At 52.3% G+C, this 27733-nt stretch overlaps 1 protein-coding gene across 3 annotated transcripts; it reads right to left on the bottom strand.

Moving 5' to 3' along the window:
• Positions 1–437: 437 nt before the first annotated feature.
• Positions 438–27031, bottom strand: RASSF5 (Ras association domain family member 5). Of its 3 annotated transcripts, none has more exons than XM_050327031.1 (6): positions 26977–27031; positions 19941–20059; positions 6526–6639; positions 5016–5313; positions 4527–4642; positions 438–3429 (listed from the first exon to the last, which is right to left on the bottom strand). In XM_050327031.1, exons 1-6 carry the CDS (start codon positions 27014–27016, stop codon positions 3277–3279), a joined length of 840 nt encoding a protein of 279 aa, XP_050182988.1. In that variant the 5' UTR covers positions 27017–27031; the 3' UTR covers positions 438–3276. The 3 variants fall into 3 exon arrangements, with proteins under 3 accessions (XP_050182988.1, XP_050182987.1, XP_050182989.1); XM_050327030.1 differs by lacking the exon at positions 26977–27031 and adding an exon at positions 23592–23757; XM_050327032.1 differs by lacking the exons at positions 19941–20059; positions 26977–27031 and adding an exon at positions 15284–15617.
• Positions 27032–27733: the final 702 nt, after the last annotated feature.

Below are 27733 nucleotides of genomic sequence, written 5' to 3'. Positions count from 1 at the left end.
AGCAAAATGCATTCCAACACCTCATCCTGGGACAGCCTCGTGTCCTGCCATAACTATGTTTGTCAGAAGTAAAACCCCTTTGGCTTTAGTTTTTATCCTTTTAAACATTTCCAGGTATTAATACAGACATTTCAGCACTGAGAAGAGACTCTATTAGCTGGACTTTTATGGTTTATGTTATTTATATATATATAAATACACTTTAATGTATGACATCAGCTGTAATTTATCACAGTTCTGTCAGACCCAGCTGAAATGTTAAGAAAGATTAATGGGACACTCTGGTCAGGTTCCACAGATGTTCTGTAGCTCTTAAACTGAAGCTTAAACACTTTACAGTAGGGTTAGAAAATTGAAATTCACTGCTAGGGAGGATTCCTTTAGACTTAATACTTGGAAGTTCCATAGGAGGGCGCCAGAAAAAGAAAGTAAAGAGATTTCTTTAATCACTGACAGTTTTATTATTGTCTCTTACACTGTCTGCATATGAACAAGTAGTTTCAGAACCTTCAAAAAAAGCTGAAAGTGAGACATTTTTTAAAAATGCCATAGAATTACTAGGGAGTAGTAAAAATAAATTACAGCATTGCAAAAATGCATTTCACTTTGCCATAGAAGCTTTACTATTCCATCCTATACACAGTATTTTACATGTTTTACAGTAGACATGAAAAATAAACTCACACGACCTAGGCAAGACAATTACTAACCAAAGGCACTGCCAACAGTATTTTGAGCAGAGAAGGGGCAAATACTTCTAAAAACCAGCTCAACTGACCTATCAGACACCCCTTTATGTCGAAAAAGAACCCAAAAGAAAGAGCCCTCCTCTTGGCAGGAGGTTTTCAGCAGCATCCACAGTGATTGCATAAGAAGCCATGCCTTCTACAAACTGTCAAAGACATGCTGGGGGCCAGGGAGGGAGAGGGGGGGCAGTCACCAAAACTGGTAGAAAAACAACAACAACAACAAAGAAAAAAAAAGAAATCTGCACAACTTTCAGCCAGAAAGAAAAGGGATTTAAAAACGGTTTTAAATCCAAGCGTGTGGATCTTACTTCTCAGAACCAATGGCATTTTTTTTTTTACAGTGTTTTTCCCTTTGATGGAACAGAAGTATTTATATGGTGCTTTCAAGACTCAAAAGCACTAGATAAAATGTTATTTAAGTTGCTTCACGAGTGAAGAGTGAAGTAATAAGTCTTCTTGTAACTGGACAAACAGCCCCAGAGCATGGAAATTGCTGCTCTGTGGCTGCCACCACGTTGTTAAAGGTCATTGGGTGTAGAGTACAGTACAGCTGGAGGCCCTTCCTGCCCTGGGAGCAAAACCCTCTCACCACTGACCAAAACAGGAGCTGCAGAAAGCGGCTTTAAGAGATGCAGTTACTCTCAGTTTACTCTCACATGGTTTACAAACAAACATACTCTCTAAATCTGGAAAAGAAAAAACCAAAATCCCAAGCAGTCACCTTCCAGAAAGAAACAAAACCGTTCCTCGTCCCTCTACACACGAAAGCAGCCTCATCACACCAGTACTTTGGGTATCTGGGGGGGGCAGGAGCGACGAGGCCTCTTGCCAGAAGCCCCTTCCAGGTTCCTCCTTAGCCCAAATGCAAAGTTTTCACACTTTAGGGAGAAAAAATAAAGGCACTGAGGTAAATTTTAGACTCCTCCACGTTACCCAATAACCTGTTGCCTCCCCTCCCGCTCGATGCAGGTGGGATCAGAGCAGCCCACGAGCTCAAAGGGACACTTTGTTCACCAAGTCAACAGGAAACCCTTTGCCATGCTCCATCCCAATCCAGCAGCGCTGACATTCCCTTTTCCCCACGCCTTGTTGTGGTGTCCTGTGTAAACAGAGGGAGGGCTGGCCCTGGCTGTGTGCAGCGTGCTTGGGAGGAAGCACAGAGTAAACGTGGGGCCCATCCTGTCCCACTGGAATCCCTGGAGCTGCCCGGCCGTGGCACCAGCACCAGCAGGACTCTGGTCAGAGTGAGGGCAGGAACTGAGGCTCCAGCTCGAGGAATTCTCTGAGGGATGCTCAGTGTGTGCATCCAGTGGGAGCCCTGAGATTGGGAGAGAGACCTGCTGTCCTCTCCGAACTGCACGGAGAGAGCAGAACCTGGAACCTCCCTGGGTGAGCACCGACTGAGAGAACAGGACCCAGAGGGGCACAGGGATGGGGTGTCATGGACAGCAGTGCCAGGAGGGATGGCAAGGAGGAAGGACGGGATGAGGGGTGAGCAGAAAGCATCTGAGGCCAATAGTTCCCTTACTCCTGGTCTTAAGGCTTTCTCACACGCTCTTGGTGCCACCTCCACACCCCAGGCCTGGTTGGAGCTCCTCTGCCTCGCTGCCAGACCTGTTCACAGCTCAAAATCAGTCTGAACTGTGAAGGGGTTTTGAGCTTTCCTGGGTTAGCCTGCTGGAGATGTATTGCTAAACATTCCATACTGAACCATCAGCCTATGCCCCAACCGTCATCCTTACACTTTTCAAACAGAATTTCCTAAAACATAGGTTCCCAATTCCTACAGAGCAGGAAACTCATAAAACACTGGCTTAACTCAGCTAAGCATCAGGGGTATTTGCTTTAATTCACCTTTGCAAAAGTAGAAGTCAAACAGAATCAAAACGAACGACTTTTCCAGGAACTAATATTACCAAGTCTCAATAATCCTTACTAACAGCCTGTTTGGGTGTTGCAGCTGCCTGGGTGTCATAACTTGGCACTTCCCTGGCTACCTTAGCCCTGAACAAGTCCATCCAGCACTGGTTACAGCTGCAACACCCACATGATTTGGTGCAACAACCTCCAACCCTTTATCTGCTGCTTCCTGTGCTCTCCTTGCAAAACCAGAACTGGGCCACGTGGGCTGGAGCACCTCTGAACAGGAACAAGCCAGGCTGAGGGAGGACCACAAACAGCAAGTCTTGCCCTGCTCAAAACATTTAGCCAGGAGATGTTCCTGTGGGGTTTAACACCGAGGATTTTCCACGGAGCCTCTCCATGGGATGGTGCAGCTGAAAAGCCAACCAGCAGCTGTGTTTGGTTCGTCGACCTGCTTTAAAACAGGCTTCCCGTTCTTGGACTGGCTCTGGTCCTGGGATAAGAGGTTTCAGAAGAAGAAAATGCAATAGGATCACTTTAGGGGTGCTGGGAGCCAGTCCTTAATGGAAGGATGAAAAGGGAGAGTGACTAAGGTGTCCTGAGAAGTGTCTTTTCATTTAAAAACAGTATCTAGCTTAGTCCGGTGCCTGGTGCCTCCTGAAGGTTATCCAGGTTTACCTCTGGCTTCTTTCAAGGTCTGTTGCAGTCTCTGTTTAAACCTCTCGTACTTCCTGTGCACTTGCTGGATTTTGTCCTTTTCTTCTTTGTCCAGGATCATCAGGAAGTTCTGAAGCTCTGGGATGGAGAAGGCATCCCACTGCAAAACCAGCAGAGACAAAGTGAGCACACACTGTCCACCTTATGGGCCTTGAGGGTTATTTTCCCCCCCTCAATCCGTGAAGTGGAACAATAGGAGACATTTAACCATATCTGATCTCCAGGGAGCTTAACCTCATATTGTGAGAGAGGGAGATGGGGTAAGGGGCTACAGCACGAAGGACCATCCCAGTCCTGAGCCCCTGAGTCTGTAGAAGCAATTAAAAATCATCTTTACTCAGGTGAATTAAAGCTCCCACTGCAGGAGATGCCACAATTCCCCAAGGAACTGAAATACATGCGGGAGTACTGGATGTGACATCCACCCACACTTGTTGGTACAAGGGGAGCGAGGCCCCAGTGGTGACTCTGCCCAGAGGAGCCAATTCTCTTGATTTTATTGCAGTTATCAAAACTGTTTGAGCCTCAGTAAATCCCCTGGCACGCACAGGCTGCTCAGCTGTCACCTGTGACAGCACCAGGCTGACAGCAAGGGACAGGCAGGACACAGGCTGGTGGCTCTGATCACTTAATAAATACTGCTGTGTGTCTGCTCAGCACTGCCACAGGAATCCAGCATTCCCATGGCATCCTTCCCAAGCCCAGTCCTGCTCCTCTTGTCAGCACAGCATGTCCCAGCCACCCCACAGCACGTGAGGCAGAATCCCACGGGATGCAGCAGCTCCCAGCATTTCCCTTCACTGTGGTGAGGAGCAAGACTGCAACCAAAAACTGATGTGAATTTATTACCTGAGTGTCCCTGGCTTCCACTAAAATTAGTGGATTATTTATGACAGTGTTCAGCTAATCTAATTAGCGAGGATTAACTCTGGGGTGGCGCTGCCGGGTTCCGTAAACAGATTACGGGGTGGCCATCAAAACTGGCCCCAGCATTTTCACAGCTCAGATTTAAACTGTTTTAAAAATCCAGATAATTTAGGAGCAATAGATGGCCAACCCAGCCCCAAATAAGAGGAAACAGCCTTTCTGGCATGGCACCACTTCACCCGTGCTGTGTCTTTCACACACCTCCCAGCCCTGCCACGTGCTCCACAGCAGCGTTCATGTGAAAACCAAGGCAAAGAGGCCCCCACATACCTCAACTTCCCCTGTTTCATTTTCCTTCAGCACAAAACTCAGCGCGTCTGTGTCAGGGCCTGCCAGCAGCCGGAGGTACAGGGGGTACTCGGTGAGAGGGAGCTTCTGGAAGAGCACTGCAAGGGGACAGCAAACACCCACCGTGAGGTCGTGGCTGCCAGGGCATGGGACAGCTCAGGAGGTCAACTGGAGCATGTAAAAGGGGTTCATAATCTTTCAGGATCATGGGGGAAGCAGCTGAGTCTCTAACACAGATCCATAATGATCTTTGTAAGGTGGTTTCAGCTCCTTCTCAAACCATAATTCCCCGTTAGCTTAAGCAGCATCCCCTCCTGGGGAGGTCTGCACATTTATTCACCTGAATTTAGCCTGTACCTGCCTGACACCCCACTGATTCCTGCAAGACTTTGGGTGCCTTTCTGCAACACAAAACAGAAGCAGAACCCATCAGCCACAGCAAGGCTGGTGGCCCTGAGGGCCCGAACTCACCTTGCCCGTCCTTCCGCATCTCCTTGAAAAGTGCAAACTTCTGGGGATTATCCACCACCATGAACTTCTTCAGGAGCCCCTGGATCACCTCGCTCACCGTGGTCGTGCTGCTGATGTGGAGCTGCTTGATGGCGTCCAGGGGCAGGTAGAAGGAGGTCCTCTTGTCCGTCATGTCAGCCAGGTTCACCTCCCTGAGGGCATCGTAGATGGACTGGGGCCGGATCCCGGCCGGCACCGTCACGGGCCGGCGCAGCTTCAAGTGCACTTTGATGAAACCTGTGTATGTCCCATCGTCGTTCTAAAGCACGGGAGAGGCAGGTCAGGCTCCAGGGACTCTTTCTAGTCTTTCCTCACCCCCTCAGACCTTTCTGGTCTGCAGTGTGGGGCGACAGCAGGACATCCTCCCATCCCGCCCCCCCCTTGGCACTGCTGGGGTTTGGGGGGTTCTTATTAATCATGCAAAAATTAACTAACTGCTAATTTTGGGTCAGGCACTGCTGATTTTCTCCTGTTCCTTCCCCCCAGCCATGACTCAGCCCTTCCCCTGTGTCATCTTGGTTTGCTTCAAACCAGCACTGCTCCGAGTCAGTTGTGGAAACCATTACATGGAATTTGTAGTTGCATTTAAGTGAGGATTAGAAAGGGTGGGAAGGGCTGTGCCTTCGTGTTCAGCAGGATCTCCCAGCCGTATCCCTCACATTTTATTCTGGGCTTAGGGGGTTGATCACCATGGCACAAATCACCACTGGAGATCAGCCTGTCTCACCACAGGTCCCTTACCCCACCCTCAGCTCTGCAAAAATGCAGAAATCAGGAGAAAAGCCTGGTTCTGCACAGTCCATCCTTATTTTCAGATGTCATCAAACACCAGGGAGTTATGTAGCTGCTGTTCTTGGAAGTTCTACAATTTAATTATTTCAGCCTTTAAGGAGCTCTGGCCCCTCTCTGTAAGGCCCTGTGAAGTTTGTACCTTTGTGTTACTCCAGGGTGTAAAAGAGGGGCTTTCCTTGTTTTCTCACCACATATCATCAAGGCCTTACGTAAAGGTGGCAATAAGCAAGTTTGCAATAAAAGCTCCAAAAGACAAATGTTCTTCAGACTTCTGTTTAAGCAAGTCTGGCAGAGGAGAGGGGAGGAAGCATCTCTTTCTAGAAAGATTTTCATGTTTTAAAATACTCTTTACGTTTCCAAACGCGCTTTGCGACAGCGGCTGAACTGCAGCGTCACAGCCTGACTCATCCCCGCCAGAACAACGTGGGCTCATCTATTTGTGGCAAGTCATTGCCAGCACAGGCTGGCCAGAGATTACTGTGCCAGCACTGCCAGCCAGAAGGGATGGAGGCAGGGAAGGGGTATCTGCACCAGGGAAAGCCAAGCAGGACGAAGAGCAGCTCAACAGCCACAAGCCCTGGTTGCCCCAGTGACACCTTCCCCCAGGCTGGCTCAGTCCACAGCCCAGAGAAACCAGCACCAGCCTCTGTGCACGAGACAAAAGCAGCCCAGCACGTACCAGCTTCATCAACAGGCAGTTGGTGACCTTTGCGTTGTACTTTTCAATCCTCTGTTTGATCTCCTGGACAGTCGGAGGCTCAGGCTTTTCTTCTTCTACTGTTTGTGTTACATTCTGGAATCAGAAGAGATGGGCTTTAGCTGCTCTGTGTGTTGGGTAACACTCCATCTGCTCAGCTCTGCTTTTCCTTGGGAAAGCAGGAGCAGATCCTGCGCAGATCCTGAGCTCACGCTCGCAGTGATGACGCAGGTGGGGATGGTCCCTGCAGCCAGGAGGCCAAATGTGCACATCCCTGCCCCCAAACCACCCCTGTACACCAGGAACAGGCAGTGGAGGGCAACACAAAACCCACCAGTTAGTGACACGGAGCACTGAAACACCCCACTACAAACCAGGGCAAAAAAATCCAGCCTTTAAAACTCAATTCCAAAGCAAAGCCACCTGCACCCATGATCACTTAGTTACTTCTTGCAAGGCAGTCTGGAAGAAAAAAATCACGTCCCATTTCCAATATTCACGGCTCTGCCTCCCCAGAACCCAGGGTGCTCATCAAGCAGCTCCCAGCGGGTTCACCCAGGCAGAACCTGAAGTTAAATCTCTCGCTCCTCTCGTCCAAAGCCGTGGAAATTATAGCTCAGAGCAATAATACCACACAAGCAACAAGACTGCTGCATGACTAATAAATCAGTCACTGCAAAGCCAGTCAAAGCATCCCCAGCCCGTGTCAGAAACCGTCTGCCCACATGTGAGTTCACAGGGAGGGTGACGGCGGCTGCTGCTCGCCTGGCTTTTGGGGGAATTTCCTCCTGGGAGGCAAAACCAACAGATCTGACACGTAGGTGGGCTTCACCTGAAGGCCCACCCATGGAAATGTCACTCATGAATAATCACAGAACCATTAAGGTTTGAAAAGACCTCTAAGATTGAGTCCAGCTGTTGGCACAGCACTGCCGTGCTCAGCGCTAAACCACGTCCCCAGGTGCCACATCCACAGGCCTCCTGAACACCTCCAGGGATGCTGACTCCACCACTTCCCTGGGCAGCCTGTTCCACTGCCTGACCACCCTTTCTTCAATGAAGAATTTTTGTCCTGATATCCACTCTAAACCTCCCCTGGTTCCCCTCCAGCCAGGAGAGCAGGTCTCCTCTCAAGCCCCGCCTGCCTTATCTGCTAAATCTGCTGCAAACAAGCCTGTGTGTGTCTTGGGCAACGCTCAGTGGGCTGGATCTCCCAGCACAGAGCTCTGCTGCCTTCCCAGAACTCACCACCTTCCCTGGAGACAGCCTGTGAACGCATTTTGCCAGCACTGCCTGGAACTGTGCTCAGCGCTCCCAGATTTTACGTGGGCTCGCTCAGAAGTTGGCATTAGCAGAGAGCAGAAAGCGTGAAGGGATGTGCCATCAAGGCCAGGAAGGCTCAGAATAAAAACTGCAACCTCTGACAATGAAAAGAAAGAGGAAAAAAAAGCAGCTTTGGGAGCAAAGCTTGTCTCTTCCCAGGCAGCTCCAGAGCACACAAGACAAGGATGCAGCAAGCTGTAAATAAGCCAATATTGCCCAAGGCTACCCATGATATTTCTTTTAGGAGGAGAATCAAGCACAGGACAAACTGAGACCCTGGTTGCAATCTGGTAAGACAGCTGCAGTCCTGGGACTCGAGAGCCCCAAATTCATTCAAGCAAACCCCAAGTGACAGGTCACAATTTCACAATTTCCACTTGAGACGAACAAATAGCATAAAAAAACCTCTGGAAACACCAACCTGGAGCAGCAGCCCCAGGGAGAACATTGACACTGTGCTGCACTCTCCTCGTCCAGAGCCTTCCTTGGGGCTCCAAGAGAGATGGAGAGGGATTTTGGACACAGGCGTGGAGTGACAGGACAAGGGGTGATGGCTTTAAACTAGAAGAGGGGAGATTTAGATGGGATTTTAGGAGGGAATTTTTCCCTGTGAGGGTGGGGAGGCCCTGGCACAGGTTGCCCAGAGAAGCTGTGGCTGCCCCTGGATCCCTGGAAGTGTCCAAAGCCAGGTTGGACAGGACTTGGAGCAACCTGGGCTGGTGGAAGGTGTCCCTGCCCATGGCAAGGGGTGGCACTGGATGGGCTTTAAGGTCCCTTCCCACCCAAACCATTCTGTGGCTCTGTGAAAATAAATGACGAGTATTCCTGGGGTATTTAAGAATCTCACATAAACATCCACTGATCATTATGGCAGTTTCCACTCCACAGTTTGTCAAAGTCCTTCAGCAGATGCTGCTCTGTGACACATCGACTGCAGGCACTCTTATGTGGCAGCACTCAGGTGCTGGGCTGGCAGGGGAGTCTTTGAAAACAATGCCAAGGGTTGAGATTTTCAAAAGCAGCGCTGGGGAAAAGGGAAAAAAAAATAAAGAGAAAACCAACCAAACAAAAAAACCCCGTTCTCTTTAACTTAACAGAAGAGGAGCTCTCAGAAACCCTGCACTTCCTCATGTCACCCATTTCACAGTGCTGAGACAGGCAGAGCCGTGCTGCCCCCCACCCCCAGGACTGACCCCCAACCCAATCACACAGGGAGAGAGCCCAGGGGACCCCCAGGACCATCCCCTCTTACATGCACAGAGTGTTGCAGCTGCCCAGCAGGGCTGAGGGCTAAGGTTGGGCACGTTCACCAGAGTCACCCTTGGCACAAACACAGCCATCCATCCGTCCATCCACCCAGACGCACGTGGCAAAAGCAAACACAGCAGCTCACAGCCTGTCCCTGTCACTGCCTCTCCCAGCAGGGCCAGTCCCTCCCCTGCTGGGATGTTTCCAGCCCAGGGACACGGCGTGTGCCAGCAACGAGGAGCCCTGGGAGCAGCTCGGGCGTCGATGCCGCCCGGTTTCCATGGAGGACACACGGAGCACCCGGGAACACGTCAGCCTGGAGCAGTGCTGGGCCCCCACAGCAGGCACAGGGCAGGTGGTAATGGCTGTGGGTTCCTAGAACCCTAAAACACTCGCAGCAGGAGGCAGCCTGGCTCAGGGGCACGTCACAGGTCTCACGCCGTGTCACCACACAAGTGCATCAACAAACCACTGCCCAGCCTCCGGCCTCCTGCCTTCCCCAGGCACTCAGCGGGGCAGGTCAGATGTACCTGCTGCTCTCATGGCTTGCTCAGCCCCCTGCCAGCTCATTTTCCTCCTGCACCCTCCCACTGCAGGGAAAGGGAGTTTTAAGAACCTCGTTCCACGCAGCCACCCCAGCACAGGCACAGGACGGTGTCCTGGTGAAACCCATCCCTGGCCAAGCAGCGAGGTCATGGGAGAAAAGCTGTCCCACGGGATCCAGAGTGGGGCCATCCCAGCTCCAGCAGCTGTTTAGGGCTAGGGGAGCTCTGTGGGACTATAAAGAGCACTGGGGCTCTAAGGGCTCAACACTTCAGTGATGCTCAGGCCTGGCTATACCACGAGCCCATCCACCCCAACCCTGCACTCCCCACGGCTGGAGACTCTGCTTTTCTGCCTTACAGACCAAAACCCCACCTGTGAGTGAGACCCAAAGCAGCCCAGCAGCACCAGCCCCACAGTGGGGGAGCCCTGGGAAGGGACCTGGGAGGAGAAGTGCTGCTCCTTCCTCCTGTGTGATTAGATCAGCCACTTCTCGCTCTTCACAAATCCACCCCGACCTCCGGTTGTGCAAAGTTTCTGGTGCAGAATCTGCAATTCTGGCTAAAGGAAGAAAAAACAGAAGCTTTAACCATAAACCGTTGCCACATTTCCTGTTGCACCGGGACAGGAGGAAACGAGCTGTGAACAAAACAACAGCTCGGGCACCTCTGCCTGCACCTGAACCTGCAGCTTCCCTGGATGGAAAACAGGGAAGAGCAACCCCAGCCATCCCTGGGGATCACCTCATGGCCTCACAACAGGACACCCCTGTGCCAGCCTGCACAACCAGCACATCCCATCGTGCCACCCTCCCATGCAGCTGGCAGGCAAGGCTGGAGCTGCCAGGGGGATTCCACACCTGCTCCATCAAAAACCTGATGCAGAACATGGCATGGCTGTGGATGCCAGAGGTTAAACAGGCTGTCAGCTCGCTGGCAGTGCTTAAACTCAGCAGGTGAGGGGTTTGCCAGCCTGTGTGACACTGCCATAAAGTAACTCCCAGACCTGCAGCGACACAGGCACCCACAGACTGCAGAGCAAAGTCACAGTGACCTGCACAGGACCCTGCCCATGCCCTCCCCCTGCACACAGGCTCCCTTCCACACCCTACATTATCCCTCTGTTGTAAGAGATGACTCGAGCCCCATCTGGCACTTGGGCTAAAGCTCAGTGGGATAAAGGCTGCCCAGCTCCTGGTGCACAAAGCCCATGGCCCGGGGCTCGGGCAGCCACTGTGCCCACGAGTTCCCCCACACCAACCCCCTCCCTGCAACCCACCACTCAGCTAATGAGCCGTGAGCTTGTGACAGGCTATTATGGAAAACCCACAGGCCCTGGTGATTGTGGTGACACGCTCTCAAAAGAATTCTGAGCCAGGAGAGGCAGCAGCGAAGCCTCTGAGACAGATATTTCCATGTATCGGTTTGCAAGGAGAAACACTCTCCACGTCCAGTCAAAGGGCATCCTCCCCACAGCCCAAAGTCAACCACCAACCTAAAAACCTTTCTAAAGCAAGCAAAGGCAGCAGCTCTGCTGCTCTAGGTGGGACCCAGGAGCTCTCTGATGCCACTTTAGCAGTGTGGGTGGATGGTGCCCTCTCCCATGGCTCCACCACAGCCCCAGTTGGCACAAAGGAGCTGTGGTTACAATTTGGATGCACAGCTCAAGAGGTGGATGACCAGCAGTTCACTGTGTTGGTCTTTGCCATGAGCTTCACCACCAAACCAGACATGGAAAGGCAGAGTAGGCAGAAAGTCTGAGGGTGCCCTTCCCTAGGACACTCCTTGGAGCAAGGGACGCTTCCCTGCAGCCCCAAACCAGCCTCAGGGACACCATCCCTGCTCCCTCGCTCCCAGCCAATTCTCCTCACCAGCTTTTTAGTTAATGAATTTGAAGAGCAGAGCAGTAGAGATGGAGCTGGCCCAACATCACCACATTCTTGGCATTGACCATCTTATCTGGAGGCAGGAGTGGCCAAGCCCTCCCTGGTGTGCTCAGGCACAGCTCCACCACCATTTACATCAGCCATGCTGTGACAACTTGCATTCCCAAAAACACATCCTGAGCTCTCCCTTTGGCTTCTATGTTCAGACAGCAGGAGTAATTCAAAGATCTCTTCAGAAGGGATTATACAACTCAGGGCACCAACCCTCAGTTCTCCTGCTTATTATGGGAAGATTTGTCCTAAAATATCAGAAAGCAAAGCCTGGAGAGCACGTCTGAGCCACAGTTCAGAGAAGCATCACCGTCCTGTGCCCACTATCACACCACAGCACAAAGGACTGGAAATAGAAGTGAATGCTTCAAATTTGAGGCAGAAACATGAGAGGCAGCAGCTCAGAACTGTAAATCCAGCTGCAGCAGGGAGTGGTGGCAGCTGGGGACACTGGGGCCAAGGCAGTCACCAGAGCTGGGACATCTCTGCTCTCACAGAGCTCTCCATCACTGCTCAACACCCAACACTTCCCCTTCACCACCCACTCCCATGGTTCACAGCACTATACTGGGAAAGGATCCACTGCTCCAGCACAGACAGGCAGGGGAGAGAATCATACAACAGATTTGGACCAAAAATCACCCCAAAAAGACCCCTAAATACCCCAACATTTCCCTCCCCTTGAGAAATTCAGACGAGAGGCTGTGGTTTACTTCGGGGTTCAGAGGAAAAGGCAGAAGATAAGAGAGCTGTGCATCTCTAGAGGAGGGGAGAGGGATGGTTGCTGCATTTCTGAGAGGTTAGAGCAAGTGAAGATGGGCTCAGTATTTTGATTGCCATGGAGATTTCACTTAGAAACCGTTTTTCCTGCCACGTCTCTGCTCAGCAGTGAGAGCTGAGAAGGTCCTCACAAGGAGCTGCATCTCAGGGAGATTCTGGGCTGGGCAGGACCCCAGGGGTGCACAACCACACCAGGGTCTGTGTGCTCAGAGACCCTGGCCTGGGTGGTGGATCAGAGGGATCTGCTGATCCTCAGGAGCAGACACTGGGAACTGGTCACAGCCTTGCAGGGCCAGAAAAAGCTTCTTCACCCCCCTTCCCAAAGAGATGCCCCAGGGCCATCCCTTCAGGCAGACTGCACCTGCCTCCCCCCTGGGAATCACTCTGTGCTCTCTGGAACAAGGGGACAAAGAGAGGACCCTGAACTAGTCCCTGGGCTCTGGCTCCTCTGCACTGCACCAGGCAGGCAATGCCCACTTTGCCCACCCAACACCTGCTGGTTACCCACGAGCCATCTCATCCAGCCCCTGCTCAGCTCCTGTCCCTCCCGTGTTTTCTATTCCTGGACAGACACTTGCCCCTCTCTCTCCCTGTCTGAGCCAGCTCTCCCAGCAGCCACTGATGCAGGACTCCAAGAGCAATTTTGCAGAGTTTTAAGCAATCAGGCTTCAGGCAGAAGCCACTGAAGCCATTCAGCTGGAGAGGCCTGAAAATGCCAAGTAATGGATCTCCAGGGAGGAGGTCACACGTGAGATCTAAAACAGTTCCCTGCTAATGAAGAGTGATTGCAGTGATGGTTCTGAAAATAAAAAGGAATTACAGCAATCCTGGAAAGAGGCTCTTCAGGTTAATACAGTTATTTCAATCAGAAAAATCAGTTCTGCAATCACAGAGAGCAAATTCCACTCTGCTGTTTTAAGTGACTGGAGACATGTATGTCTCCTCCTACCCCCACATTTCCTCCACAGAGATGTTTCCTATGTCTTTCAAGACATGTATCCCTAAGTTATCCACATTTAGCTTCCTCCTGCCCCGTGCAGGGCATGCCCATGGGTTGATGGGTGCCACACTGTGCATCCTGGGTTCAGGAATCATTCCTGGGCATCTAAAGAGGGGCAAACATCACCACTCCCAAACACACCCATCAGGTTAACTCACTTCTGGGTCTAAGCTGGTGTCTTCTGGCCGTGGGCAGGAGCAGGGACCATACTTGGGGAAAAACAAAGTTGTTGCCACAAGCAGCTCTTGCCAGTGGTGCAAATGTTCCACATTCAATAACATCGCTTAATTAAGGTGCCAAGGTGAAAAGGGGAGGGGACAGGGAGTGATTCAAACCCTATATGAGATGTCCACCACCTCCTCCCCCTGCAGGATTTGCACCACCACCAACCCCCAGGATGCCACGAACCCCCCAAAACCTTCTTCCCCCGAGGCCTGACGGTGCTTTCCACCTCCAGCCTGAGGCACACGAGGCCCCATCTCCACACGTTACACAACACCAGTTGGTTTTAAGCAGCACATTTTGTGTGGTTGTGTGTTTTTTGTTTTGTTTTTTTTTCTCTTTCCACTCACAGGAACCATTTCCTCCCCATAACACCAAACCCCCGAAAGGCTCCATCTTCCCCGGCAGCGCGAGCTCCGCCGCCCACGCCGGTCACATCCAGGCAAGGGAGCTGGGAAAAAAAAAGGAGCTGCAGCACCTCCAAATCCCTCTCACAGAGGGAGAGCTCCTGAGCACCAACAGCACAACAGGGCTGGTTTCCAAAGGGTACCCAGGGATCTGCAGTGCCCTGGCTCAAACAGAGCAGCACCGGCTGCACCAGCACCCCAATCTCTTACATCTCCTACACAGATGAATCATCAAATGACATTTAAAAACCAGCAGTAAGTGTCGGTTAATCATAGTGAAAGGGAGCTGCTGGCCAGCAGGGAATATCCCACCTTAAACCCAAGGGAGTGTTTCCTCAGAGAAATCCAAATTCCCACTAGACTGAAGCTCTCCCCCAGAGCAGCCCCTCCTTCCCAGGGAGAGAAGGGGAGAGCCCTCGGATTGCAGGAGGCTGAACCCCAAAGCACCAGCTCAGGATTGCTGCTCTGCAGCTTCAGGTGCAAATGCAGCAGAGCATGAACAGGGGGAATTTTAAGTGAAAAAAGCTGTTCCCTGGGCCAGATTTGACCTCTGGGTGCTGCAGGGCTCTCGTTATGGTGTGAAACCCCCACTTCCGCAGCAGCACCTTCTCCTTTTATGCTCAGCTCTGGTTGAGGCCCCGAAGTTTATGACAGGGATTTTTAATTCTACTTAAATAAACGCTTAAAACCCACGAAGCAGCCTTGTCAATGTCACTGAGGCAGAAATCTCACCCTGGGGTGAAAACTGCCCAGGCAAACCCTCTCTTCCTTCCCCAAGGCAGGGGCACATGGCCCCCAGGCGCCCAGGGAAGGACCACATTCATCACTGTGTTAATAGGTTCACAGATTAATTTAGTCCTGAACTTTCCCATCTCCTCATCCGCAATTTTCAGCAATGCTGCAGATTTTGTGAGGCCAAACCACAGGTCCCTGGCTGGGAGCCTGACCCGTGGATGACAGCTGGCAGGGCTGCTACAGGATTTCACCTAACGCTGAAAAAAACAAAAAATCACATCGAGAGTCGGCTCCTCCAGCGTGAATCCCCCGGGGAAGGGGGAAACCCGGCTTGTAAAGGTTGAGATGGCTGAGGAAAACCTGCAGCACCGCAGACCCCCCTGCACAGGAGAGGGAAGAGCCCTCCGGCAGCTCTGCCCTGACTCCAGCACAAGCTCATTTTGGCAGCACCCGCAGCCAAACGTGCGGGAACACCGAAATCCCCCTCCTCCGGTGTCCCCCTCACCCCTCCCAGCACATCCCTCCTCACTAGTTCTGAGCTGTTACCTTGGCAGGGACCTTGCTCTGCGCGCTGCGGAAAAAAGAGGTTTTTGCCGTGAAAAAGCAATCCTCGAGGTCTTCATCCAAACTGCAGTACCCGCTGCTCATGCTGCTGCCGATGGTCATCGAAGCCCGGCAGAGGAGAGAGGCTGAGGGCGCACGGGGGTCGCCGGGGGGCTCGGGGGGCCGGCGACCATCGGGGTCCCCGCTGCAAGCCCGCGCTCACATCCTCGGCTCGCCGGTGCTTTATCTGCAGCAGCTCCTTCTGCTCATCCTCCGGAGCCAGCCGAGCTATTCCTCTTTAACAGGCAGCCGTGCCGGGTAACCCTTCCCTTCCCTCTCCTCCTCCTCCTCCTCCTCCACCCGCCTCCCTGCGCAGCGGCGCTGGGGCAGCATGGAAGGGGCAGAGCTGCAGGTTGGCTGCCGGAGCCCGGCTCCGCTCGCTGCCCCCGGGCCGGTCCCGCGGGTGCCCGCGCAGCATCGCCTCGCCCTCGCCTCCCCTTCCTGCCCTCGCCTCGCTCGGCGCAGCCCCGGCCACTTCCTCTTGCAGGATTTCTCACCCCGCTCGCAGCCGAGGTGCTGGGCACTGCCCGGCCACCCGTGGGGACACCCTGGCACCACCGTGGTGACCCAAAACACATCGCTAGGGCGGGCTGGATGCTGCTCCGTCCCTGTCAGCTGCCGGGGCATCACCTCTCTTTGGGAATCAAGGCCAGGCTGGATCACAAGGTGGTGGGGAAGAGGGGGGCTGGTGAGGATGCAACCTGAGACCCTCCTCGGGGTCCCAGAGACCCCTGGCCATCACACTGCGGGAGGTACTGGGTGCCTCTCTGCTCTGCAGATAATTTTAGAGCAGCAGGAACAATTTCAGCAGCACTGGTACCCAGATGAGGCAGCTTTGACTGCAGACCAGGAAAAAGCCTTTCAGCTCCTGGGTCCTGTTTGCAAGAAGCTCCAGACTGATGAAAATGCCGTGTTGGCCTTGGAAAGAGGCTCAGAACAACAGCATCATCCCTGCTCCCCTCTCCCCTCTCCCAGCCCTGCAGGGACCCACCCCAGCACTGCCTGCTCCATCCCCTCCAGAGCTGCCACCACCCAACAATACCCTGTGATTTACCCAGCAGCTCCTAAAGCAGCTGTGACCTTCCTGCTTGGTGAAGATCACCGGTGTTTCTGGAGGGGAAGAAGCTCCCCACAGGCTTTTCCTCCTCCCTCGGCAGGGGCTCCTGTGAGGGGCAGTGCATCCATGGGGAGCACAGCCCAGCACAGGCTCTCCTCACCCACCTGAAAACACACATTTGTGAGCAAGGAGAGGGGACTGAAGAAAAGTCTGACATGCTGTGTTATAAAAGACTCTGCTTAGGCAGTGCAGTAATAATGTACGTGCTGAGAATTCTTCACCACACTTCAGAAACGGAGGAGGGGACAAGGCCTGAGGGTACAGAAAGGCTTGGTTTGGAAAGGGACCTTAAAGTTCATCTCGTTCCACCCCTTGCCATGGGCAGGGACACCTTCCATTACACCAGGCTGCTCTGAGCCCTGGCCTTGAACGCTTCCAGGGATAGGGAATCCACAACTTTCCTGGGCAACCTGTGCCAGGGCCTCACCACCCTCCTAGACAACAATTTCTTCCCAGTGCCTAAGCTAAACTTGCTCCTCCAACTGGTCCAAAAGGACTCCAAGGCCTTCACAGCCACCACCCAGCACAAAAACCTCTTCCCCTCTCAATAGGTTGCAGATATTGCTCCAAACCCTTCCATCTGTATCTGTTGGTTGAAGGACTTAAATTACTCCCAGCCTTTGACAGCTCCGTGCCCCACTGCCAGCAGCATCCCAGGAATACAAACTGAGATGTGCATGGCAAAAGACTGGAGGGAGGAGGCAACATCTGCATCTCAAAAAGAGGAAGGCAAGAATCCAAGTGGCTTATTTGCAAAGCAACTGGTAACAGTGTGGAATAAATAAGCCATGCTCTCAGCAGCAGAGTCCTCCTGCAGCAGCACAACCCCCTCTGCTCCACAGGGATATATTTAGAGGAGAAAGAGGCTTAAATTGAGCATGTGCAACACAAGCAGAAAGTGAGTGTTGGGCTGATGATCAGCACTGGAGTCTCCTATGAAGCCCCAGGAGTTTCACAGGGGAACCAGGGTGCATCCCCATGCTAAGCTGGGTGCTCTCCCTCTGCATTGCTCCATGGGATTCTCCAAGAAACCCTCACTTTTCCATTGCAGTCCACCTGTGTGGGAGATCAGCTCCATTAAAGAAAAACCCCAACCAAGCCAAATAAACCCAGGTAAATTTGGTCCAGCAGCAGCTCAATCGTTCCCTGCACCTCAGCCCCCCAAAAACCCACCCACCGGTGACCTGCACTAGTTCTCAGGTGGGAAGTACATGACCAGCTCTGCCAAATCCAGGGACCAAACTCCTGGTGCTGCCAACACCAGCTGAGGTTTTTGCCAGCTGAGTCTGGATGTCAGCTGGGCAGGCTGATCCGGGACCCAAATGTAACACACTCTTAAGTACTTTACTGGATCAAAGCCCAAATTATTAATGCCTGGTATTACAAGGTAACAGCATTAAATATGTGATATTAAAGTAGTTATTTCTCTGATGCTTCCAGCTTGTTTAATTTTGATAATACTACTTAATGACTTCCAACTATGCCAGCTATTAATTTTTCCTATGTTTTCAGTGTGCAATCCCCTTCCCCTCCTGCCAGCATATTCAGGCATCCTGTTAAGACTCCTACTGGAACATTGACACTGCTTTCCCTCCATCCTCCTCCTTTCCAGCAGCAAAACCTGCCTGGCCAACAGAAACGCTCCAGGAACGTGGCTGTGTGCTCAGCTTTGTGGGATCAGATCGAGTAAACATGATTTCCCCCTGATTATCCATTATGCATAAAGGAGAACGAAGCTGTATTGCAGTGATTTACCCTCATTAACCCTCAAACCAGCCCCCACACATCTCCACCTTCCCCCAGCACAGGCAACAAGGCTCCATCCAGCACTTTGCTGTTTCCAGGTACGACCCCCCGACCAGGGCCTTGGGACTGGGTTTATGGATTTCTGTTTGCTGCTGGAATTGGAGAGACAATTTTGTTTCCTGGGCACAAAATGCCTCTCCCCCCCCTCCCTGGGATCCCAGCAGAGCCATGTCAGAGTGATGGATTGCCACTGAGCATGGGCTCTGTGTTTGTTATTAGGCCCATCAATAACCCCGGCTGGTGTTATCGCCCTGAAGATGAAACAAGCCTTCCTCATTTTCCTGAGAGCCAGGCTTTTCTCATGCTGCTGGGGGAAGCCCAACAACACCCAGCACAAATCTGGCTTCACTCCCTTATACAGACCTGCAGGCTCAGTGAGGAACCCACTCTGAGCCCCTCTGTAACACGTAACTTAGAAGATAAATCCCATCGCACTTCGGATCCCTCCTGACCAGTTTATTCTGAGCAGCACCTGCCCAGCCACACATCAGCCAGACCAAGCTCAGCAGACCTTGCACAGCAAAGGTTGGATGACAATCAAACCCCCACACCCAAGAGAAACTCCGTGTGGCCTTTGGAAAAGCACACATTCCCATCCCCAGTTCTGCACGAGCACATCAAGGCCCTCCACAAAGAGGGATATAAACACAGGGTTACAGTGAAGGTGAAAACACAGAATCGCAGGACCATCAAGGTTGCAAAAGACTTCCAAGATCATCCGGTCCAACCTTCAGCCAAGCACCCCCATGCCCACTAAACCACACTGTGAAGTGCCACATCTACTCATTCTTTGAACGCTTCCAGGGAAGGAGACTCCACCACTTCCCGGGGGAGCTGTTCCAAGCACTTTAAAAAAGAACACACAGAGACTGAAAAGGTTCCAGTTTCCAAGTCAAATCCACTCCAGGCAGGTTTCTAAGAGGTGCCTTAAGCTTCCAGCATTAAGCATCTTGCATCTCATGTGGCATGACGGGAGTCTCTGCTCCCTGCAGCCTGTTCTGCCCACGCTGGCTCCCAGGACACTGCGGCACAGACACCGAGGGACCTGGGTGGGGGGATTAAAGCCAACAGCTAAGCCTTCCGGAGTAACCCCGGGATTACTGAACTTCCCTAACACAGATTGAAGAGTCTCAATCCCCTGGGACTACTGAAACTCTTAAAACAAGGCCATTAGCCAGAACTCCTGGTGGAAAACACACCTTTGCCCCGCTGGTTTTCAAGCGCTTTGCACCCGGGGCTGGGACAAAATTTAATGCCAGTGTCGGTGCTGCCTTGCAGGCACAGGGATGTGAACTGTGTGACAAGGGGGCTGATGACCCCTTAAGGGCACTGGGACGTGGCCAGGCTGCAGAACGGGGACCCAACATTCCTTTTCCTCTCCAGTCCACTCCAGGCAGGATGGGAGCATTTTAAACACAACAAAGCTCCACACACACCTTTGCAGGGATGGAGATGCCCACACGCCCAACCTCCAGTCCACCAGATCACACCCACCCCGGCAGGGCACATGGGCAGGGTGTTTACAGCCCATCAGTGACGCTGCCTTGGGGTCTGAGCTCCGACAAGCCCTCCCCTCCTGGAAAACCCTTTGGCAGCGAGACATCAGGTCTCTGGGAGGAGATGCCACCATCACCACGAGGCTGTGCCCCCCACCCCAGAGCCCCCTCCCCGTCGTACCTGGCTGCAGGGTGGCAGCAGGGTGCTCTCAGGGGACAGCTGGCTCTGGCACGGCCCCGGCCGGCGGCAATCCAGCTGGATGAGGCTGCGGCACTCCTGGTGACACGTGTATCTGCAGTCTGCAGGGAGACAAGGAGAAGGTGAGGCACCCAGGCCTGCAGGCTGTGATTGAGGGGTGGTGAGGGAACCCCGGGAAGGGACTGGATTCCAGCTGGAGGGCACACAGATGCTCCTGAGCACCAGCACAGCCCATTCAGAGTCCCCACTGTGGGGGGGAAAAGGTACCAAAATACCTCACCCAGAGCAAACGTTGCTCCCTTGCCCTCTCCCCAACCTGTGTTCCTTGCTGCAAAGCAGCAGCATGAGCCACATTCCTGCCATTTCCCACTGCCTTTCCCCAGACCTGCTGGCACACTGACACAGCATGGAAAATGCCCCAAATCCACCAAACCAGAGGGTACCCACTCCCCAGCTCTGCTCCTGCAGAACATCTGGACCAAAAGCCTGACCACTGCACAGGATCCTTCACCTGTCCCCACCAGGAGGGGAGAAACGTCTTTGTACGAGACGAAAGTCAAAGTATTTAAGGTCACTGAACGTCATAGAATCATAGAATGGTTTGGGTTGGAAGAGACCTTAAAGAACATCTCATTGCACCTCCTGCCATGGGCAAGGGACACCTTCCACTAGCCCAGGTTGCTCCAAGCCCCTTCCAACCTGAACTTGGACACTTCCAGGGATGGGGCAGCCACAGCTTCTCTGGGCAACCTGTGCCAGGGCCTAAACACGAACACTGCAAGTGCCAGTTACAGTGACCAGGGCACGGACCTACCTCCAGGCTGCCAGAAATCCACCCCTAGAGAGGGCAGGGACACATCCCAGCCAGAGCAGAGACCCTGACCTCCTGTCCCAGGTGCAGTAATGCATTTGCACAGCGTTTTTTTGGCTGCTGACCCAATGTCAGACATTAACTATTTCAAGGAAGGAATTGCACTGACACTGCTGAGCCCAGGTTTAACCCCTTCAGGCACAGGGTCCTGCTTGCCCACAGCTCCAGAGGGGCAGCATTTGGCACAGACAGACAGCTCCCTCCACCAGTTATCCCACACTCATGGCCATCACTCCCCCAGCCCTTTCCCTCGAAGCCCCAGCTCCTCCAAACCCACCTGACTGCAACAAAAACCTCCTTCCACTTTAACGGCCCATCTGAGCCTTTTAATTTTTAACTGCCGCTCAAACAGCATTAAATTTACTTTTACACTACCCAAAATTCCAGAGAGGTCACCAACCAGAAAAATATCAATAAAAAAAAAAATCCCAAAACCAAGGCAAGAGAGTTCACTCCACAGAGGGATTTGAGTGCCTGTCCCTGCACCTGCCCTGTGACCCCACTCTGAACCATCAAGCTTCTATTTTAAACACCCTTCTTTTTTTGCCTTTTTTTTTTTCCCCTTTTTTCCCTTTTTCTTTTAGCATTTGGGTCATTGGTTTTGAATATCTGGGCCTTGCAGGGAAGCGAAGGAATATCCCATGTTTGCTGTGGAAACAGTGATTTCTGCACAGCTCTGGTGAATACTCTAATGCCCCAGAATGAATGAGAGGAGCTGAAGCACTGCTGGGAGCTGGTGCCTGAGGGGGAAAACATCAATCTCCAGGGAAAAGAGGGAAATCATTTATCATTTAACATTCATCTGGCGTGAGCTGTCTATCATTCTCCTATTCCAAGTCAGTTGTCTCAAGTAAGCCTGGGGGAAAAGCAGGGAGACTTGCCTTTTTTTTTTTCCTTTTTTTTTTTTTTTTAATTAGAGATAAGCTGCAGTTACACAGTAATTTAATGCATGACCTTTTGAGCAACTGGAACAGCCTTTTAATAGGGCACATTTGCCAAGTCTTTGCTGGAGGTGCCAATAGGAGAACGCTCCAGCTGCGGGTTCACCTGAGCATCTGGCACCAGAACGTCCCTTCTGCCTGTGTGGCCCCAGATTTTCACATTTGGGCAGCTGCCTCCTGCTCTTTCAGACCTCCTGGAGCGGGAAGAGCCTTCCCAGCAAAGGGGTAAAGGCAATGAGAGGTGTCACACACGGAACCTGGACCACAGAAATGCCAGTTCCCAGGCACAGCTCCGGATCAGGCCCATTGTGGCCAGGCATTTCTGCATGGGATTAAAGTGTGACACCTCCTTAGTCACCATCACCTATTAACAGACCTAATCATCCCGTATCCGGCAGGGAACACTAATTTTAGAAACCCAGCACAGCTTTAGGAAGCAGCCACGTGACAGGTTTGCCAAGAAGAGCAGGATGCCTCCACTTACACTTGGAGATAATTTCCATTCCAGTCAAACAAAGGAACACTTGGAAATATAGTGGTTTTTTAAAAAAAATAGTAGTCTGATCATGATACTGGGAAAAACTTGGGTGGCTGAAGGGAATTTCCCTTTCTCCACAGATTAAAGTCTCTCAGGGGGATTAAGCTGGATGGAGTAAACCAGCCCAATATAGATGCTCATCTCAATGCCTAAACAAAGGGCTGCAGTCATAGAAGGGTTTGGGTTGGAAGAGACCTTGAAGATCATCCAGTCCCACCCCCTGCCATGGGCAGGGACACCTTCCACTAGCCCAGGTTGCTCCAAGCCCTGTCCAACCTGGCCTTGGGCACTTCCAGGGCTGGGGCAGACACAGCTTCTCTGGGCAACCTGTGCCAGGGTCTCGCCACCCTCACAGGGAACGATTTCTCCAGTCATCCTGCCCAGCCCCATCCTCCCAACTCCACTTCCAGAACTCCACAGACCCCCTGGGGCACCTTTCAATTTGACCCATCCCATGTGGAAATGGAAACCAAAAGAGAAAGGGGGCTCTGCTGGAAGGGGAAACGTGGTAGAAGGGAGATTTCTTCCATTCAAACTCTGGAATCCTTCAGGGGCTCACACACACATCACACACACCTTCCAGTGCAGGCTACACCCGAGGTTGGATTTTGCTGGGTGCCTCTGCCCACACCCCACGTCACTGGGGTGACCTCAGTGACGGCAGCAGGATGTGGCCCTGTGACACCAGAGAGTGGGCAGGCGGCTCCTCCTGCTCTGAGGGGGACAGGGCAGGACCTGTGGCACCCCCACAACCATCAGCACCCACAGAGCAGGCGCGGGGCAGGGGCTCAGTTCTGCTGCAAAGCACGTTCTGACACCCCCACGGCGCTGAGCCAGTCGGGTTTAGGTCCAAACCAGATGGTTTGGGTTCATTTGTTTGCAAACACAGGCAAAGGGTGTGTTTCTGTTTGTCCAGAGCAGCCAAGGCCCCCTGGGTGACAACCACCCCTCTGTGAGGTCCCTGCACCACTGCAGCATCTGCAGCACAAACCCAGCTGCTGGCAGATGCTCTTGAGCCTTTTTTTACTAAAAGGCCAATTTTCCCTTGGAGTGGCAAGTGGGGCAGCGCCAATGCCCTGTGCTCCTGCCAGGGCAGGGCTGAAAAAGGAGCCAGAGCAGAGGTTGAAGCCTCCTGGTGTCAGGGATGTGGTGGCAGGAGATCACACCAGCCCTGTGCCAGCCTGGGTACCTGCAGTGCCACAGGAAACCCTATAAGAGCACCCAAAGAGCAGCAGAAAACCTGCACCCAGCCAATTCCACCCCAAACCCACACCACCACCTACCTCTGAGCAGCAGAACCTCCCTGCTCTGCCTCCTGGGCGGCCGCAGCCCCTCGGACCAAGGCTTGGACTTGGGGAGGTGCCTGAAGAGCTTGCGAATTCTCTTTGTTACGAGCCCAAAGCAAGTGGCTGCTCCTGCTTTCCTGCCTGTCATCCTTGGGAGAGGGGACCCAGAGCTCTCCAGGCACACAGAGAGCGTGCTGCTTCCACGAGAGGCCCTTTCTCCCACGGAGATAAACCCCTGACATGGCCCATTCACAACCTGCTGCCATTCGAGGGGGTTATTTATTTATTTTTCTGAGCAATGAGGCAACGCCGCGGCTCTCGGAGCTTGTGCATCTCCAGGCTCGTCCTGTAAGCCGTGGAAAACTTTCTATTTCTGGGGCTTTTTGCTTGATAAGATAAAATAACCCAACGGAAGAGATTAGAGAGAGAAAGCGCAGGACCCGGCCGAGCGCTGGGAGGTCTCTTCCCGGCATCCTCTCTTTGCTTTGCTGCTTTTCCCTGCGGTCTTTTAAACTTTAGGGGGGCCAAAAAAAAAAGTCCCCAGTGTTTAAACAGAGGTTATATTAAAGAAATGCACTGAGATGAACTATGTTTATAGTACTGAAACTGTATTTATAACGTTGGTTTAAACTCTGCACACAGCGAGGGTTTCTAGATTCTTTCAGAGCACCGAGAAAAATCAGAGCGTTATAAAAAAGAGGGAGTGTGACCTTTTACAGAGACAGACAGTGCTAGGACAAGGGGAGTGGTTTTAAAGTAAAAGAGGGGAGATTTAGATTAGATATTAGGAAGGAATTCTTCCCTTTGAGGGTGGGGAGGCCCTGGCACAGGTTGCCCAGAGAAGCTGTGGCTGCCTCATCCCTGGAAGTGTCCAAGGCCAGGTTGGATGGGGCTTGGAGCACCCTGGGTTAGTGGAAGGTGTCCCTTGCCAGTGGCAGGGGGTGGAACTGCATGGACTTTAAGGTCCCTTCCAAGCCTAAGCATTCTGTGATGTATCAGTTACAACAATATCAGGTGTCAAGCGATGGGGTGGGACATAAACATCAGTTTAACAACACACTTGATATCTGCTACTTTGTACCCACTACACCATGACCGTCCCCTCTCTGCTCAGGACTCCTCTCAGGAGCAGACCAGTTTCCAATTTCCAGCTCCCTGCACACAACACACTCTTGCTTTTACTCAAGGACTAACAAAGATAGAATTTAACTAATCCTAGAAATCACACCGAGCAGCACAAGCAGTGAGTTATCACAGGGGGCTGTCTTATTCACCCAGACAGCATCTCTGCAGCTACACATATCCCTCCTTCCACATGGAGACCAGTGAACCCAGCTACACACACTGGGCCAGGGATGAAGCAGAGGGGGAAAAGAGACAACCCAAAAACTGACCTGCACGGCGAGAGCTGGAGCCTCGGCCTCTGCGTCTCTCCATAAATCCTTCCTAAGGCACTGGACTGGACTGCAGCACGAAACATGACCCTAAAAGACCTGAGCTACCCCAGGATCCTGCCACACTGCTCTGGGCAGGTCACCATCCCATCCCACACCTCCATCTCCTCCCAGGGAAGCGAACGCCCTGCCTGGGGGAGCCGCAGCGGGGCGGGAGCCACCCCAGCACCCCACCCCAAACTCACCCAACCCCAGCAGCACCCGCCTGGCAAACGCCATCCCCACCTGCCCAAGTCACCTGGCAGCAGGACAAGCCTCAGGAATCTGTCTGGATCAGCTAAATGGAACAGAAATGCAAAGTACTGTGGGTCCTGTACTGTTGGCAATTGTTATTTACAGTGGCAAGACCAGAGACACAACTGCGTGTGGGAGGACGTGGTGGAGGAAGAGACATGAAAAACCACCATGTCCTTCAGAGTTCCAGTGGTGTGAGCAGAACCTCATCCCAGCCAGGCTGGGCTCGTTAAAGAACTTGTTATCTTAAGCAAACATACTTGGGAACAAATAACATTGGAACAGTAGCTTGCTCTACAAATTAGAAGGAGAAATGGAGTTTTACCAGCTCCCTCCTTGAGGAAATAGGGACTGATTCAGCCCAGAACCTGAACACAGAAGGAGCTGCTCAGGGAGATTGAGGGTGGCTTCAGACCAGAGGCACAAACCCAGCTGGACGCTGAGGTGCTTCACTGAACCGGATCATGTCGCAAGACCCACAGATCAAAAGCTGCTTCAGGTGCAACTGCATTTGCCACTGAGAACATCAGCTGCTGGACACGCTCCAAACTTTCCCTCCAGGCAGCGCCTCACAGCCAGCCTTCCCACAGGGAAGCACAGAGACCTGCAGTGAATTTCTTGCAAAGAAGCACTTTCAGACAATAATGCCCTGTTCTGGTAACACCCTGTTCATCAGAGACACCGAGATTCAGGGCAGCACTTGAGCCACCTCCCAAACCTGACCCATCACTGCCCACCAGTGCCCACCCTTCCCATCAGGAAGCTGCTGCAGTGCCAAGCCCAGCCTGGTTTCTCTGCTGTCCCAAAGCCCAATAAAACACACAGAGGGCTTTGAAGCGGCGTTAGTCACCACGACACACAACTGCACCCGCCCCACCAGAACACACCAAAAAACCCCCCTGGCAAAGATGCACCTCTGCAACCTGCCCATCCAGCCCCCTTCTCCCAGCTGCTCCTCTGCCAGGAAAAGCTGCTGGCAGCGGGACAGACACATTTGCACTCCGACACTGAGATTATTTACTTTAATACTGACTCAGGCTTTGAAAGGTGCCAGCAGCACAAAGCCACCTACATCAGACAGGAGATATTCAAGGCACAGCATAAAATGGCACAGCTACTGCTCCTGCCCAAGTGCATTCCCTCCACGACTGGAAACAAGGATTTTTAAGGAATGCCAGCAGGATGGCTCGGGGCAGTCACTCCCAAATTCCCAGCTTCCCATCCCTTCACAGTGATGCCAGTGGGAGCAGCATGCTGGATGTCTGTCACACGTGGTGGAGACTCCAGCACCTCCCTGGGCAGCCCCTTCCAATGCCTGACAGCCCTTTCCATGGAGAAATTCCTCCTCATGTCCAGCCTGACCCTCCCCTGGCACAGCCTGAGGCCGTTCCCTCTACTCCTGTCCCTGTTCCCTGGGATCAGAGCTCGACCCCCATCAGCTCCCCTCTCCTGTCAAGGAGTTGTAGAAAGTGAAAAGTTCCCCTCTGAGCCTCTTATTCTCCAACCTGAACAATAAATAATATTAAACAACAATAAATAAAAAAATACTGCTTTCCCATTTTACTAAATACAACCAGATCTGATAGAAATAAAAATAGGCCAGAACTGTACAAACAAAACCCTGAGTATCCTCAGGCTGCAAGTCAAAAGCAAACAAGCAGCAACTCTGCATCAGAAGAAAAAGAAATATTCACCAAGGGAGGAGAGCACACCCCGTCTGCAGCTCTCGGGCATTTTTAATGGGAATCACTATTGGGATGACAGGGAATGCAGATGATGTTAAGAGTGTCCCTCTCCCCCATCCTGGTTGTTTAGGGAGATTTTTTTTGAGGCAGAACTACTCCCACAGTCTGAATAATTCTCTGAAATGAAAAGGGAAATAGAGCTATTTAAGATCTGTTTCAATATAACTATGGAAAACATCCTGCCAGAGGAGAAGTCCCTCAAAACAACTATTTACAGTGTTTTGCAACACCACGAAATTCTGTGAATTTGTATTTTAGGTCGGGGTTTCAAAGCACACAGCCCAGTACCTCATCTTGCACCTGAGCCCTGGGACAGGTCTCCAGGAAAGACAAAAGCCCCGACAAAGTTTGTTTGCCTTCCAATGAACCTTATTTTTATTAAACGTGCCATTTCTTTTAGCACAGCCATTCACACGTTTGCTCCAGCGCACCAGACACAGCTGAGCTGCCGCCCCCGGGGTGATAATCTGGCCCTTACCGGGGTTTTGAGGGAGTTAATCAGGAACAGCAGGCAGAAAGCAAAGGTGCACCCCAGAAAACAGATTTACATCGTCCTCATTCAAACAACGCCCCACACAGCGAGTTCCCCGGCCCCGGCGTGTCCCCGTGTCACGTTGTGGGGACGGCTGGGTTACATTTAATTAACAGCAGTCAGGGCTAAACCCTTAATGCGATGCAGCAGGGCCATATGGTGCGACTGTCGCTC

This window comes from Myiozetetes cayanensis, unplaced genomic scaffold, assembly GCF_022539395.1.
Source record: "Myiozetetes cayanensis isolate MyiCay16 unplaced genomic scaffold, myiCay2020 scf32, whole genome shotgun sequence".
In the NCBI taxonomy this organism is placed as follows: Eukaryota; Metazoa; Chordata; class Aves; order Passeriformes; family Tyrannidae; genus Myiozetetes; species Myiozetetes cayanensis.
The sequence above is the reverse complement of the archived record's forward strand: the minus strand, read 5'-3'. Positions and strand labels throughout refer to the sequence as shown.